General features: G+C 42.5%; 2 protein-coding genes across 9 annotated transcripts in view; one reads left to right on the plus strand and one right to left on the minus strand.

Moving 5' to 3' along the window:
- OSBPL9 (oxysterol binding protein like 9) overlaps positions 1 to 1,970 on the plus strand; it is a 165,619-nt gene extending 163,649 nt beyond the window's left edge. For all 8 annotated transcript variants that reach the window (XM_024739330.1, XM_024739328.1, XM_024739329.1 and 5 more), the window contains 2 exons: positions 1,365 to 1,500; positions 1,731 to 1,970. In XM_024739330.1, coding sequence (XP_024595098.1) covers positions 1,365 to 1,500; positions 1,731 to 1,805 — 211 coding nt within the window. In that variant the 3' untranslated portion in view covers positions 1,806 to 1,970. The remainder of the gene's footprint in view (positions 1 to 1,364; positions 1,501 to 1,730) is intronic.
- A 694-nt stretch (positions 1,971 to 2,664) lies between these two features.
- The window catches only part of NRDC (nardilysin convertase), a 91,483-nt gene continuing 80,846 nt past the window's right edge, over positions 2,665 to 13,301 (minus strand). The window contains 10 exon segments of the mRNA XM_024739337.1: positions 2,665 to 3,294; positions 3,450 to 3,539; positions 4,518 to 4,634; positions 4,900 to 4,990; positions 6,800 to 6,883; positions 7,302 to 7,354; positions 7,642 to 7,689; positions 9,628 to 9,766; positions 10,014 to 10,045; positions 11,904 to 12,066. Coding sequence (XP_024595105.1) covers positions 3,097 to 3,294; positions 3,450 to 3,539; positions 4,518 to 4,634; positions 4,900 to 4,990; positions 6,800 to 6,883; positions 7,302 to 7,354; positions 7,642 to 7,689; positions 9,628 to 9,766; positions 10,014 to 10,045; positions 11,904 to 12,066 — 1,015 coding nt within the window. The 3' untranslated portion in view covers positions 2,665 to 3,096.

The following is a 13,301-nucleotide window of genomic DNA, read 5'->3' on the forward strand; positions in this document are numbered from 1 at the left end:
TTTTTGTTTGCAAGAAACTTTAAAAAAAAAAATTGCATTTCTGAGTATTTTAGTATGTATCTGTAAAGTGACTTTTTCAAAAAAAAACGCACAAAAAACACCAGCCACAATATCATCATTGTACTTTTTTTAAAAATCAGTTATTCCTTAATATCATCAAATATCTAATTGGTATTCAATTTTCTAGTAGTCTCAAATGTCATAATTTTTCCCCCTTCCATTTGTACAATAAAATCAGGATCTTCTAGTGGTATGGGGAATCATGCACTAAAGTTCTTTGTTTAGCATATTAGGGGATTTCTTAAGTGAAGAAGACCGTACAAACTATAACCCTGCCTGTGTCTTTAACTTGTTAACAGTCTGCTTGCCTGGACTGCCTGCTCATAGTTATAAGTGGACATCTATAGACATTTATGCTCTGCTACTCCCACAACGGGAATCTTAGGGTGTCTACTTTTCTAGCTCCTAGGAGTCTTCACTTTATTTTTTTAATTAATTAATTTATTTATTTTTGGCTGCGTTGGGTCTTTGTTGTGGTGTGCGGGGCTTCTCATCGCGGTGGCTTCTCTTGTTGCAGAGTACGGGCTCTAGGTGCGCAGGTTTCAGTAGTTGTGGCGCACGGGCTTAGTTGCTCCGCAGCATGTGGGATCTTCCCGGACTAGGGCTCGAACCCGTGTACCCTGCATTGGCAGGCCGATTCTTAACCACTGCACCACCAGGGAAGTCCCTTTCCACCAGGGAAGTCCCAGGAGTCTTCACTTTAAAGTGTTGTTTGGACCAGACGTGTCTAGTTATCATTTTGCAGGCCTTGAGAGGAAGCCAAATCTTTTACCCCGCCTTAAGCCTCTGCAGTGCATCTCTTGACCCTTATTCTCTGTATTCAAACTGCTTCTCCCAGATTTCGTTATTAATTCCAGGGGAGTCTTCATGAAATAGAATTTCTCAGGTCCTCTGATCTGATCTTACTATATACCCCTTTTGGTTTATACTAAGGGATACTGAAGCCCTAGAGAAGTGAACTGACAGCCCCAAGGTTGCATCACTAGTTAGAGGTACAGCCAGAAGTGGAATCCCAGTCTCAGCTGTTTTTTCTCCTCTGTTGTCCTAACCATATATCCAGCTTTCTGCCCATCCTGTATTTCCTCCTCTGACAACTAGCAGTGGAATCTTCTGAGACCACTTCTCTGTTCTTTACTCCAGTGCCCTGGTGTCAGCCGAAGATTTATAGTCTGTGAACTACAGCATTTAAAGCCATTTGACTTGTACTGTAGTTATATTCTAGATGGATCTAGCCTTTCATTCTCAAGACTGCTAACTCCTCTGTCCATCAAGTACTTATTAGTACCTTCACTTCTTTTCTTTAGCCTTTGGAAGGATGTCACTTTCAACTTAAAAATCAGAGACATTGATGCAGCAACTGAAGCCAAGCATAGACTTGAAGAAAGACAAAGAGCAGAAGCCCGAGAAAGGAAGGAGAAGGAAATTCAGTGGGAGACAAGGGTAAGCTTGCTTTGGAAGCCTGCCTCAGTCTCCCTACTGCCGGCCGTTCCCTGAGCTGTAACTCATTTGTTCATTTCAGTGAATACTGAAGTACCGAGTAAGCATGGTGATGAACGAGATGAACACTCATTTCAGTGTTGGGGGGAGGGGGAGCACATAAAATAATTAAAGGTATGATATTATAGAAGTACAGAGCAAGTGTGTAACTGAATTCTCCCCTTTTCTTTTAGTTATTTCATGAAGATGGAGAATGCTGGGTTTATGATGAACCATTACTGAAACGTCTCGGTGCTGCAAAGCATTAGGTTGGGAAATGCAAGGTTTGCTCCTGGTGACCCAGGCAGGAGGCACAATGAAGTAACCGTCTTCCTTTGGGAGAACCTATTCACTCCCTTCTTATTGCAGTGGTTCCTATCTCAGGGATACTGGACTTTCTGATGCAGATGAACAATTAAAGCGAGAAAAGCTTCCCTTTTTCCTGTTCTGTGGCAGTTACAGTGTTGACTTCGGTCTTGAGAAAAAACTTCAGGTTTTGAAAACAAGATGTCTGCTCCTTTTCCAAATCCCACGTTATAAATCCCAGTCTCAAACTCTGCACTCTAGTATTGCTGTATTTTTCATAAATAAGACATGTACTGTAAATATTGGTTCCTCTGAGTTGTTTTAGAAAATTTAGCACAACGTATTAAAACCACATGTTAGGAAATTTCATGGTCTTACCTACAATAACTTTTATTTTGGAATTGAACTATTATTAAATTGTATCCAACTCTGGACTACAGTTTAATTATACTCAGTGCTTCTTAAGCCTTCATAAAGTAATTTTTCCAACCTTTTTTTTTTTGTGTATTTCTTTTATTATTTTTATGATTAAACTTGAACCCAGTTATTTGGCAGCCTTGAATACAGGAGCTAGCTTTTTACAGGGACTCTTGAAGTAATGAAGGGGTCCATCCTTTTCTTTCCTTAGGCTCTGTGTTCTGTCTTTAGCCCCCACAATGCTATTGCACATGTTTTAATTGAACTCTCAAGTAGTACACATAGGGCTACCGACATTTTATCCAAAAATATTTTATTGCCTTAGAGAATTTGGGAAGAATGTTTATTTTTAGATCCCCACCCCACACCGAAACAAAATATAATAAAAGGAATGCCACAGCAGCAAATGGCTCATTCTGAAGGGCAATACAGAATTACCTTTATTTTTAAATACATTAAAAACAACAACACAGGTATTAGTATTAGCACCTCGCATTTAGGTACTAAGAAGACATCAATTACATAGGGCCTCTGAAGCCTGTCATACAGAACTGGATTCTCAATCTGAGAGGACCAGGACAGGCCAGGGCGTCTCAGATGGCTCCTGCAAGCTTTTTGGTTACATTGGCCCACCTGCGAATTTCTCTCTGCAGCTGCTATAGTAACTCTTGGTTTGTTAGTCACAACAGGAGGGGCGGGGTGGGGGGGACGACAAATTCTATGATGCCAGTGCAAAAATTCAGTGGAAGCCCTAAGGCAGTAGTAGTGTAACTAACTTCATAAAATTCAAACAAACACTTTTAAATACACAGTGCTTCAGGCCAATGAGACTGCCATTTATTTGACTATTTTATGGTAGGGGAGAAGGTTAAGTCTTGATGTGAAAGCCCTGATATCAATAACGGGGATGGTACAATCTGCCAGCAGAGGAGAGGTTGGCAGGTAGGTTAGCTGCATCACTTCACAAGAAGAGTTTGAATCCTCACCAGAAGGGGTACCATCCTCTTCCGGCTCGTACTTCCCAAATCCAACAACCTGAAAGAGGCCAAAGACTTGAGGTGAGAGAGAATGCTGACAAAATTTGGGGACCTGTTAGGATCTCTGATACCAATCTAAACTCAGGGAATGGTAAATGTGCTAAATGACAACCCTGGAAAGGACAGAGCTACAGCTTAGGCCACCATACTCACATGAACGCTGAGCATTTTACTTCCTGGTCCTCTATGGGCCTTGAACCAGTTGACTAGGTCTGATTTTGAGAATGATTTCAGTGCTTCAATCTTAAAGGGGGAAGGGAGGACAGGAAAGAAAGAAAGCTGTAAAAGACTAACAGTGTATTTTCTGTAAGGATATTAAACATAACACCCTAGGCAGACCTCCTTGATTCTGCTTTTTGCACATCGTTTTATTCTTCCACGTTTCAGCTGGCTCCCAACCTTCTGGAGAAGGATAAAAATGAGCCTCTGACACACCTTCATGTTTCTTAGCAGTGACTGACCCTGACAGGTAGCAGATGGTGTAATTACAGCTGAGTACTGTACGCTGAGCCAAACCCATCACACCTTAGTGTCACCTCTCAGGTACACGGTAATGGTACACTCTGGCTTCTAAGAGGAAAACCACAGAACCTCAAGAGCTGGGCTGACTGAAGCCTCTTGTTAAATAACCCCTCTGCTTCAATATCCTTTGGTAATTCACCACATAGGGTTATAGTATCAGAGCTATGGATTGCAGTGCCCAGAGCTCTTTTCCATGGGATTTATTACTTTGGGCTAGAATTTGTCACAAAGACCTATACACAGAATCCTTAAATCTGGGGAAGGAACTCAATAAAATTGAGAACCAGAAGTTCTCAATTTTCTTTAAGTAGCAGAAGCCGTTTTTCTCCCAAACCTTCTAGGGAACCTAAGCATATAATAAAAAAGTGAAAATATATATATATATATGCATAAGTGAATGCTGTACAGCAGAAATTAACACATTGTAAATCAACTATACTTCAATTTTTTTAAAATGGATCTGAGTGAAATTGGGGGAGCAGAAGTAAGGATTAGCAAGCACCCTGCTCACTTGGCCACCTAAGGCTCTAGAGAAGCCAGTCTGGAAACAAGATTTGATCAATCACATCAAGGAATGGGCAAGTAAATAACTTGCCCCAGGTTTCTCTTCCACACAATACCAATTTGCTTAGAATTGTGTCTCCTGTTAAATCAGGAGTCCCTTTCTGGGCTGTCTTACTCTGAAAACGGTGTTACTACCTCATGGGCAAGGCGATCAAAGAGATACTGCTGGGTCACCACTTCATTCCAGTTCCTGTCCACCTCCTCCCCAAGGTGGGTGTCCTCGCACTCCTTCAGCTTGATCAGAGCTGTGACCTGTTACCATCAGAAAGAGACACCCTCAGGTGTGGCCTCACACCAGTTCCCTCAGAACACACTTGGCCCTGTCCAGTCTGCTTTGTGATGGACCTGCCAGCATGATGGGGAGGGATGAAGCTGGGAAGACATGGTCAGATTAAGGGGGGGTGCTATAGAACTCAAAAACCAGCCAGCATACAGCACTGTTAAGACTGGTGTCTAGCTGTCATGAGGGCTTGGGTGGGCCAAGGAACAGAAGACCAGGCCAACATAGTAAAGTCACCTGGGTGTTGAATGCATCCTCAGTGAGGTTCTCGATCTTCTCCTCAAAGCTAGAAAGAAACTCTTCTATCTTCTTATCAACAACTTCAGAGCTGAAACAAAACACCTTCAATTACAAGTCATCAGTGACCAGGTCTCAAGCAGAAGGCAAAGAAGAGAATCAGGGCTAAGGCATATTTCCAGGAAAGAGGCTGAAGTGATATTCTCCCCTAAGCTGTGGGAGGGAAGGGAACGGTGAAGAACCCTACCCCTACCCTGCCTCTAGCCCGATTTCCTGGTATCCTCACAGGAAGCAGTAGACAGCCAGGCTGACCATTCCAAAGCTGAGAACCAACAAGGCCTTGTATTGGGTTGGCCCAAAAGTTCATTCTGTTTTTTTCCATAAGATCGGCCTAGTAGCGCTTAGTTGTCTTTCACTTCATTCAAAACAATTCTGTTAGATTGTATTGTGACAGCTGTCATATCAGTGGGCATTTAAAAAAATATATCAAAGTTGGTGAATTTTTGTGTAAGCCATTTTAATATTGAATATGGAAGAAAAAGCAACATTTTCGGCATATTAAAAACGCAACTGAAACGAAACGCAAAAACAGATCTGTGCAGTGTATGGAGAAGGTGCTGTGACTGACTGAACGTGTCAAGAGTGGTTTGCAAAGTTTTGTGCTGGAGATTTCTCACTGGACAATGCTCCACGGTCGGGTAGACCAGTTGAAGTTGAAAGTGATCAAATCGAGACATTAACAGAGAAGGATCAACGTTATACCACACAGGAGAAGGCCAACATACTCAAAATATCCAAATCAAGCACTGAAAATCATTTGCACCAGCTGGGTTATGTTAATCGCGTTGATGTTTGGGTTCCACATAAGTTAAGCGAAAAAACCTTCTTGACCACATTTCCCCATGCAATTCTCTACTTAAACGTAATGAAAACCTGTTTTTAAAACAAATTGTGACAGGCAATGAAAAGTGGATACTGTACAATAATGTACAGAGATTGTGGGGCAAGCGAAATAAACTACCACCAACCACACCAAAGGCCGATCTTCGTCCAAAGAAGGTGACGTTGTGTATATGGTGGGATTGCAAGGGAGTCCTCTATTATGAGCTCCTTCCAGAAAACCAAACGATTCATTCCAACAAGTACTGCTCCCAGTTAGACCAACTGTGTCCAGTTGGTTGACAAAAAGTGTCCAGAATTAGTAAACAGAAAACACATAATCCTCCATCAGGATAACGCAAGACTGCATGTTTCCTTGATGACCAGGCAAAAACTGTTACACCTTGGCTGTTTAGTTCTGATTCATCCACTGTATTAGCCAGACATGCCTTCGGATTTCCATTTATTTTGGTCTTTCCAAAATTCTCTTAATGGAAAAAATTTCCATTCCCTGGAGGACTGTAAAAGGCACCTGGGACAGTTCTTTGCTCAAAGATAAAAAGTTTTGGGAAGATGGAATCAGGAAGTTGCCTGGAAAATGGCAGAAGGTAGTGGGAAAAAATGGTGAATACATTGTTCAATAAAGTTCTTGGTGAAAATGAAAAATGTATCTTTTATTTTTACTTTAAAACTGAAGGAACTTTTTGGCCAACCCAATACCTTGCTTGTAGCATGAATGCCAGGTCGGGCATCTCTGCCTTTCTGGTCCTCAGATATGCCTGAAGAGAGGAAGCAGTGGCTAGCCCTGCAGTCACCATAGGACTTGAGTCAAGCCCTATGGGCCCACTCCTCATACTTACCATTGCTAAGTCCAGGATCAGGCCATCTATGAGCCAACCCCTGCAGCTGTGACTAAATGGGAATCAAATGGTCAGAGCTGCCTGAGGTTTAAGGATGCAGTCCCTATTCTCTGTGCCAAGAAAAATAATAGTTGGGCCCATCTACTCACTCGTTTACTCACTTGTATTTGGTTGCCTGAGTCCCCACGGTGACAGAGAATCCTAGAATCCCAGATGTATTCCTACAGGTAGGGTAGACATGGTACCTACAGCCAGAATGAAAAGTCCTATGAGCTCAGGCAGTCACCTAGGCCCTGTCCTCAGAGGCACTAGAGAGGAGTGGGAAGGGTTTCTCCTCATCCCTACTGGACCTGAAGGTCCTGGAAGAGGATCCATAAACGTGTACATGTATTTTACTCTCAGGTTAGAGTATCCAACCCTCTACTGAACTGTGGACCACAGGCTAGCTTTTTCTCTTGCTAATCTTGAAGCTTGACCAAACTGAGAGCCTGATCACAGTCCAAGATGCAAATTCCAGAAGTTTTGACCAGTAGGTACGACTCTAAGGCATGAAAGGACCAAAGAGCTCTGAGAGATTGCTCAGTCAGGATATTTGATAAACTTAAGCCTGCAAAGTAAGCCCCAGGTCTTATCTGAGCTCAATTTTCTTGCCAGCAGACTTACCCAAGGGTCTGCTTGGTTCGAAGGAAGTCAAAACAAGGCTCTTCCATGTGCATCTGTAATTCAACATACCATCAGCTCAACTCCTCCCAGCAGAGAAACTTCCATTTCTTCCCCCAAAAGTGTTACACATGGCCCCAGAGTCCAGCCTCCCTCCTAAATCGCCCAGGCCCCCTGTCCATATTCATACTGGGTGAGAAACACTAAATAACCATCTCGCCTACCAATCATAGATCTCTGACCACTCCCAAGTCCCTAGCCCTCAGGGAGAAAGGCCAGAAAGCCAGTCCTCACAGTGGGTCAGGGGCTCATGAACATCGTGACTCTCCTTTATACAACTTACCACAAGCAGCTCCATAAGAGTGTATTCTTGCAGACTCCTGGCACCTGACTGAAAGAAAAAGCTGATCTGACCAACTGAAAATCCAATGGCTTACAGGGCTTTTTAATAATCCAGCTATTCTCAGCAACCATTTATTCAGGTATTCAGAAGAGTACTGTCCCACTCTTCTCTTCCAAGAGTTTATCATACCCTCTTATTGCTATACTTTCTGCCTTCCCACAAAACAGGAGATCTGTGAGGACAGAAATCGTGCTTGATGATTTGTACTCCCAGCCCTAGCACAGAACTGCAGGCAGACGTGGAGGTGAGTCAAATAATCCCTGACCTGCCTGCCAGCTCCTGCCCAAAGAACCCAGAGGATACAACCTAAAATCAAGTACTTGCAGTTCAAGGTCCTAAGGAGGAGAGCAGGAAATGTCTGGGTAACTGGACCTATTCCTCAGATGGAGAGGATATGAATAGGAGCTTCTGCAGCCACACACACGGACCCAAAACTAGTTGATAAGAAAAATGCATAAGAGGCAGATACCACACTTGGAGACCACATCCTGGCTATCCTGGAGACTGGCAAAACAACAGGATGAAAGAGGGCAGGAGGCCAATGAGCAAGTGTTGCCAGTGCATCCCAGTCAGACTCTTGCAGGCTCCTCTGATACAGACTCATTACCATTCCTTCCTGCTTCACCTGAGGAAGCTGAAGCCTCTGTGCCCTGCAAGCCCTGTTTATCAGCAACAAGATTTCCTGTATGCCTCTGAAAGGATTGCAACAAAACTATTCAAAACCTTGTATCAACTTCCTGTTCAAAATGCTCTCTGTGAGGAGGGAAGTGCTTTCCCCAAGGGAAGCAGTTTGTATTAGAAGCTAGTGCTAAGAGATGATCCATGGAAAGCACCTCAACAGACTCCATCTTACAATACAAAATCCTGCCTGAAACTGGAGAAATACTACTCTCTCTGGGTTAAGCACCAGAAATGTAGACAGGGCTAAGCAGGGCCAGGTCATACCATATATGAAGTTTGGGACCTGGTAGTCATTGCAGCTTCAAATAAGCTGAGAACCTGGAAAAAAAAACCAGGTAGCTACAGCCAGAGGAAGACAGGCTCTACAGGCAAGCTGGGCCTCTAGGGAAAGATTCAGGCCCAGGGCCAGAAACACAGGAAAAGGACAAAGTGATGGTGAAGCCATGCAGCCCTGCCCAAAGTTCAGTCCAGGAATCTTCACAAGGCCAGACAGAGAAGTGACTTCCTCATGTAGACAATCCAGGACCATAGCAGCAGCTATAGGAGCCCCAGAGTTTGGGAAGTCTGAGATCAGTCTAGATAGACACAGGTCCCCATAGTCCTAGAAGTGAGTATGACTAACCACAAGCTAAAATAGTCTATGAGCCAACTGAGATTGTTGCAGAGCTCTTCCTTATTTTAAGCACCATCCCATCTCTCCAGAATTATGTGGAAAAAATACAGAATTTGAGGACAGAAGGTATAAATTCGACCCCCAGCTGGTATGACCTCAGGTAAATGAAGGACCTCAGATCCATCATCCATAAAACAGGTGATAAATCCTATCTCTCAGGTGCTTTGAAACCTTTAATTATGACTCGTATTCATTCTGTTTACTGTGTATTGGTTGACTGGCTATGTTTATTTTTGTCACATTTTTAAAACTGTCCTTTTAACAAATGTCCTCCTGCTCCTTGGAGTTCTGACATGGGAACATGTAGGAATTTCTAGCCATACTTCAGTCTCTGTCCCCCTGGACTAGTGGTTGGGTGATTAATATAAGCACTGTGATTGAAAAAGGATCCATTTCACTGACCGGAACAATTTTTAAATGTAGTTGCTTCAAGAGTACAAATGACCCCAAGCATATAACCACAGAATAATTGCAAAAGGTCCTTGAAGAGCATAGGCTCACTTCTCCCAGATACTTTGGACCTTCCCCCAGGCTTAGCCATGAGGACAGCTGTGTGCAAAGGGGCCACTGACCTGGTAGTATACAGTAACTTCAGAGTTGGCATCACCCTTGTTCAGAGCTTTCACTTTGCATAGGTGGTGGCCACTGGGCAGCTCTACCACCTGGAACTGCACAGGCATCTCCTGCTCCAGAGGCATGAAGTTCAACTTGCTGCAAAACAATCAGTGTGGGTTACTGAGGCCGTGCCTTTATCCTCTCACCTGCACCTCCAAACTGTGAAAAGGTCAGGCCTTCCACAGTCCCATCTGAATTGCTTTGTTTATATAACTGGCCTCAAAAAACCTACTACGAGAAGCATCTCCATTGTGGATTTAGTAATAACTGAGTTTTGGTCTCAAGGCCCTCACGCTATTAAGAACACATAACTCCCAAAGAGAAAACTCAAACCAATACTCACTCAACAACATATTTCAGGAAATCCATAGATTCCTAGGAGGCGAAAGAGAAGAAAATAACTATATTAGGCTCTCCTGACATTAATTTCACCCAGAACCAACTAATACCAATATTCTAACTGCTTGGGAAGCCCTGGAATGCATTAGGAAAGCAGATATCTATTATCCTAAATGCTGGTCATTCATTCACTGGGCTTATCATTCACTGATTCAATACTGATTATGTTTGTTGAATACTAAGGCTCTCAACTGAAGTGGCTCTTTTTCTGTTCTCCCTTGGTGCGTTTACCTGTTTACCTGTCCACTGTGAAACTTTCCCCACTGGATCAAACTTAATTGTTCAGTTTACCCCACTAGGCTGTGTTTTAGAAACCTGGATCTATTAATACAGAGCCTGGCATAGAGTGAGTGACAGAATAATACTTAATACTAAGTGAATGATGTATCCCCTCCCCCTCTTAAGACTTGTTTTCTAACCTGTGAGGGATAAGTGGAGAGGTAAGCTTATCTCTAAAGTGGTTTCTGCCTGGGGCAATTCATGGTACTAAGTCCTCTGAACCAAAAGGACCCCCGCACGGTACTCCCACTGTGCTCAGAGAAGCAGGCAGCTATTCCTGCTCTTCTCCCTGTTTTTAAACTTCCTGTTGGCATGACAGAAACCAGGCCTGGTTTGGGGGTTGGGGGATAAAGACAGAGAAGTAGGGAGGATAGCAGCCAATCTCGAGAGTGGCCATTTATATATTCCATTAAACGGCCAGTCCTGAGAAACTGGGAGGCCATGGAGGAAGAGGTCAAGAGCCAAACAGTTCAGGGACTGTCCAAACAAGCACGCCTGGCTGGAAGAGGCCTCAGTTAGTTACATGGTCCCACAGACACATCCAATTCAATATGGATCAAAACCAACTCCCCATACGGCCCCAAACCTACACTGTTCCTACTCCTCTACCAACCCACTGGTTCCAGTAAGAAATCTGGGCATCATCCTAGAGCCCTCCCTTCTCCCTCACCCCCACAGCCAATCAGTCACTGCCTTTGATCATCCTCTGCCTCATTATTTCTTAAGCATTTCTTTTTCATTTATTTTGCCTAACCTCAGGCTTCATCATTTTCACCTCAACTTTTTTATTATGGTAAAAATACATAAGTTTACTATCTTGACCTTTTTTAAGTGTAAAGTTCTGTAGTGTTAAGTATATTCACATTGTTGTGAAATGGAACTCCAGACTTTTCATCTCGCAACACTGAAACTCAATACCCATAGAAACAATGACTCCCCTTCTTTCCCTCCACAACCCCTGGTAACCACTATTCTACCTCCTGTTACTGTCACTACTCTAGAGAGCTCATGTAAGTGGAATCATACTTCATGTCAGCTTTTATAACAGTTTCAAAACTGGTCTCTCTGGATCTTTCTTAATGACAAATCCTCTTTTAAATTCTTCAATGGTTCTCCATTTACTATAAGATAAAGCCCAAGCTCTGTAGCTTGACCTACAAGTGTGACATACAAGTTCTGCCTAAGTATATGTGAATATATATATATATACACACACACACACACACACACACACACACACATCCCTCACCACTCCCCAGCTCCCACTTTAATTTCTAAATTAAACTGTTTGTAGTTTCCACAGTCTTCAACAAATGTAACCAATACCATATATTTACCAAACCCATTTAACTCAAAGTCCTGTCCAATAGCAGCAGTCTCCTTCATAAGAAAGTCTTGTTTAGCATCGGAGGGGCCAGGTTCCCTTCTAAACAGACTGTGACAATGCTGGCCTGCCAGACTACAGAGCTTCCCCTTTAGGGAAGAACTAATGCAATTCCAGAGCCCAGAACGGCATTCAAACCTGGCCAGCAGCAACAGAGCACCTCACACTCACTGTGCTTGTGACATTTCCTTGTACCAGGCCCTCAACAAAGAGCTGGGATTTTAACTCTCTGACGAAGCTCAGCAGAGACTCAAGGGAAAGACCATCCATCAAAGCCCGATACTTGTCAATCATAGACCAACGGGCATATTCCAGGATTAAAAGCCGAACGTCTCTGTACAGAGAGCAGAAAAAAAAAGTTTTATTGTAAGAAATGAATCTTAAGGGTAAAGAAGGATTTGATTAAGTTTCTATAGATGATGTGTTCTAAAGAGACGCAATTTCTATCACAACTTAAGATAGGGAAACAATGTCATAATCACCAAAAAGCATTTAAAACTGCATATACAAACTATTACATAGATTATTAGCTCATTGGTACAACTCACTTATCTGTTTCAATTGCAAAATAAATTTCACATAAGCTGCCAGATGAGCCACACACCAATTTAATATTACTATTTTGATTTGAAATCTCACTAGCATTTATTAATTACTGGAGGTGATCATCATGGATATCTATTACTACAATGACAATACAGCATAAGTGGCTCTAGGCCAGAATCAGACTAACCCCCTCCCACACACAGTAAGCTGTTTGAACATGGCAAGTTACCTAACATTTGTGACTCGATTTCTTCATTTGTAAAACAAGGGAAATAATAATGGCTACCATTACAGAATTTTGGTGAGAATTAAATAAATAAATGCACTTAAAAGTTCTTAGGTCTATAAAAAAAAAAAGTTCTTAGGTCTAACACATAACAAATCTTCAATAAACAGGTGTTATTATTACTCTACCACATTTTAATAAAGTAGTATTCAGAAGTTATGGGATACACAGGCTATATTTCATTATATCAATAGTTCCAGACAACTCTCCTTTCCAACTTATGTTTGGTTATGAGTTTTTGTAACTTTTTGTGATCAGATTATTAGTTATTACATGTCTGATTCTTAACTGCTCCCTCCCCTGCTTTCGAATTTTGGACATTTATGGGCTCATTATAACTATGTCAAAAGCAGGGCCTCTATATAAAGTTGTGCTCTTCGTTTTCCATTTATAGATGCCCAGCAAGCAGATCAAGTAGGGGCTTGCAATCCTTGTGCACAAAGGGCTGTATCTGCTCAGAGGGAACTTTTTTCCCCTTCCACAAAGGCTCTACCTGCTGATAGAGGTTACCCCAAGGGTGTACTTTTTTCTGATTCACACAAAGGTAAAGAACAGGCTCTGATGAAAAGGCCCAGAAGGGTTGCCTATTAGCAGAGGGTTTAAGCATTAGTACACAGACTGTCCAGTTTTTTTGCTCTCTTCTGGAACCCTGGATGAATTCTTGGATAGTTGCATTTGTCAGATAAGTGATGTGTTAGGCAATTTAACTCAGCTACTTAACATAACATCCAACACAC

This window comes from Neophocaena asiaeorientalis, unplaced genomic scaffold (assembly GCF_003031525.2).
Source record: "Neophocaena asiaeorientalis asiaeorientalis breed wild unplaced genomic scaffold, Neophocaena_asiaeorientalis_V1.1 scaffold138, whole genome shotgun sequence".
In the NCBI taxonomy this organism is placed as follows: domain Eukaryota; kingdom Metazoa; phylum Chordata; class Mammalia; order Artiodactyla; family Phocoenidae; genus Neophocaena; species Neophocaena asiaeorientalis.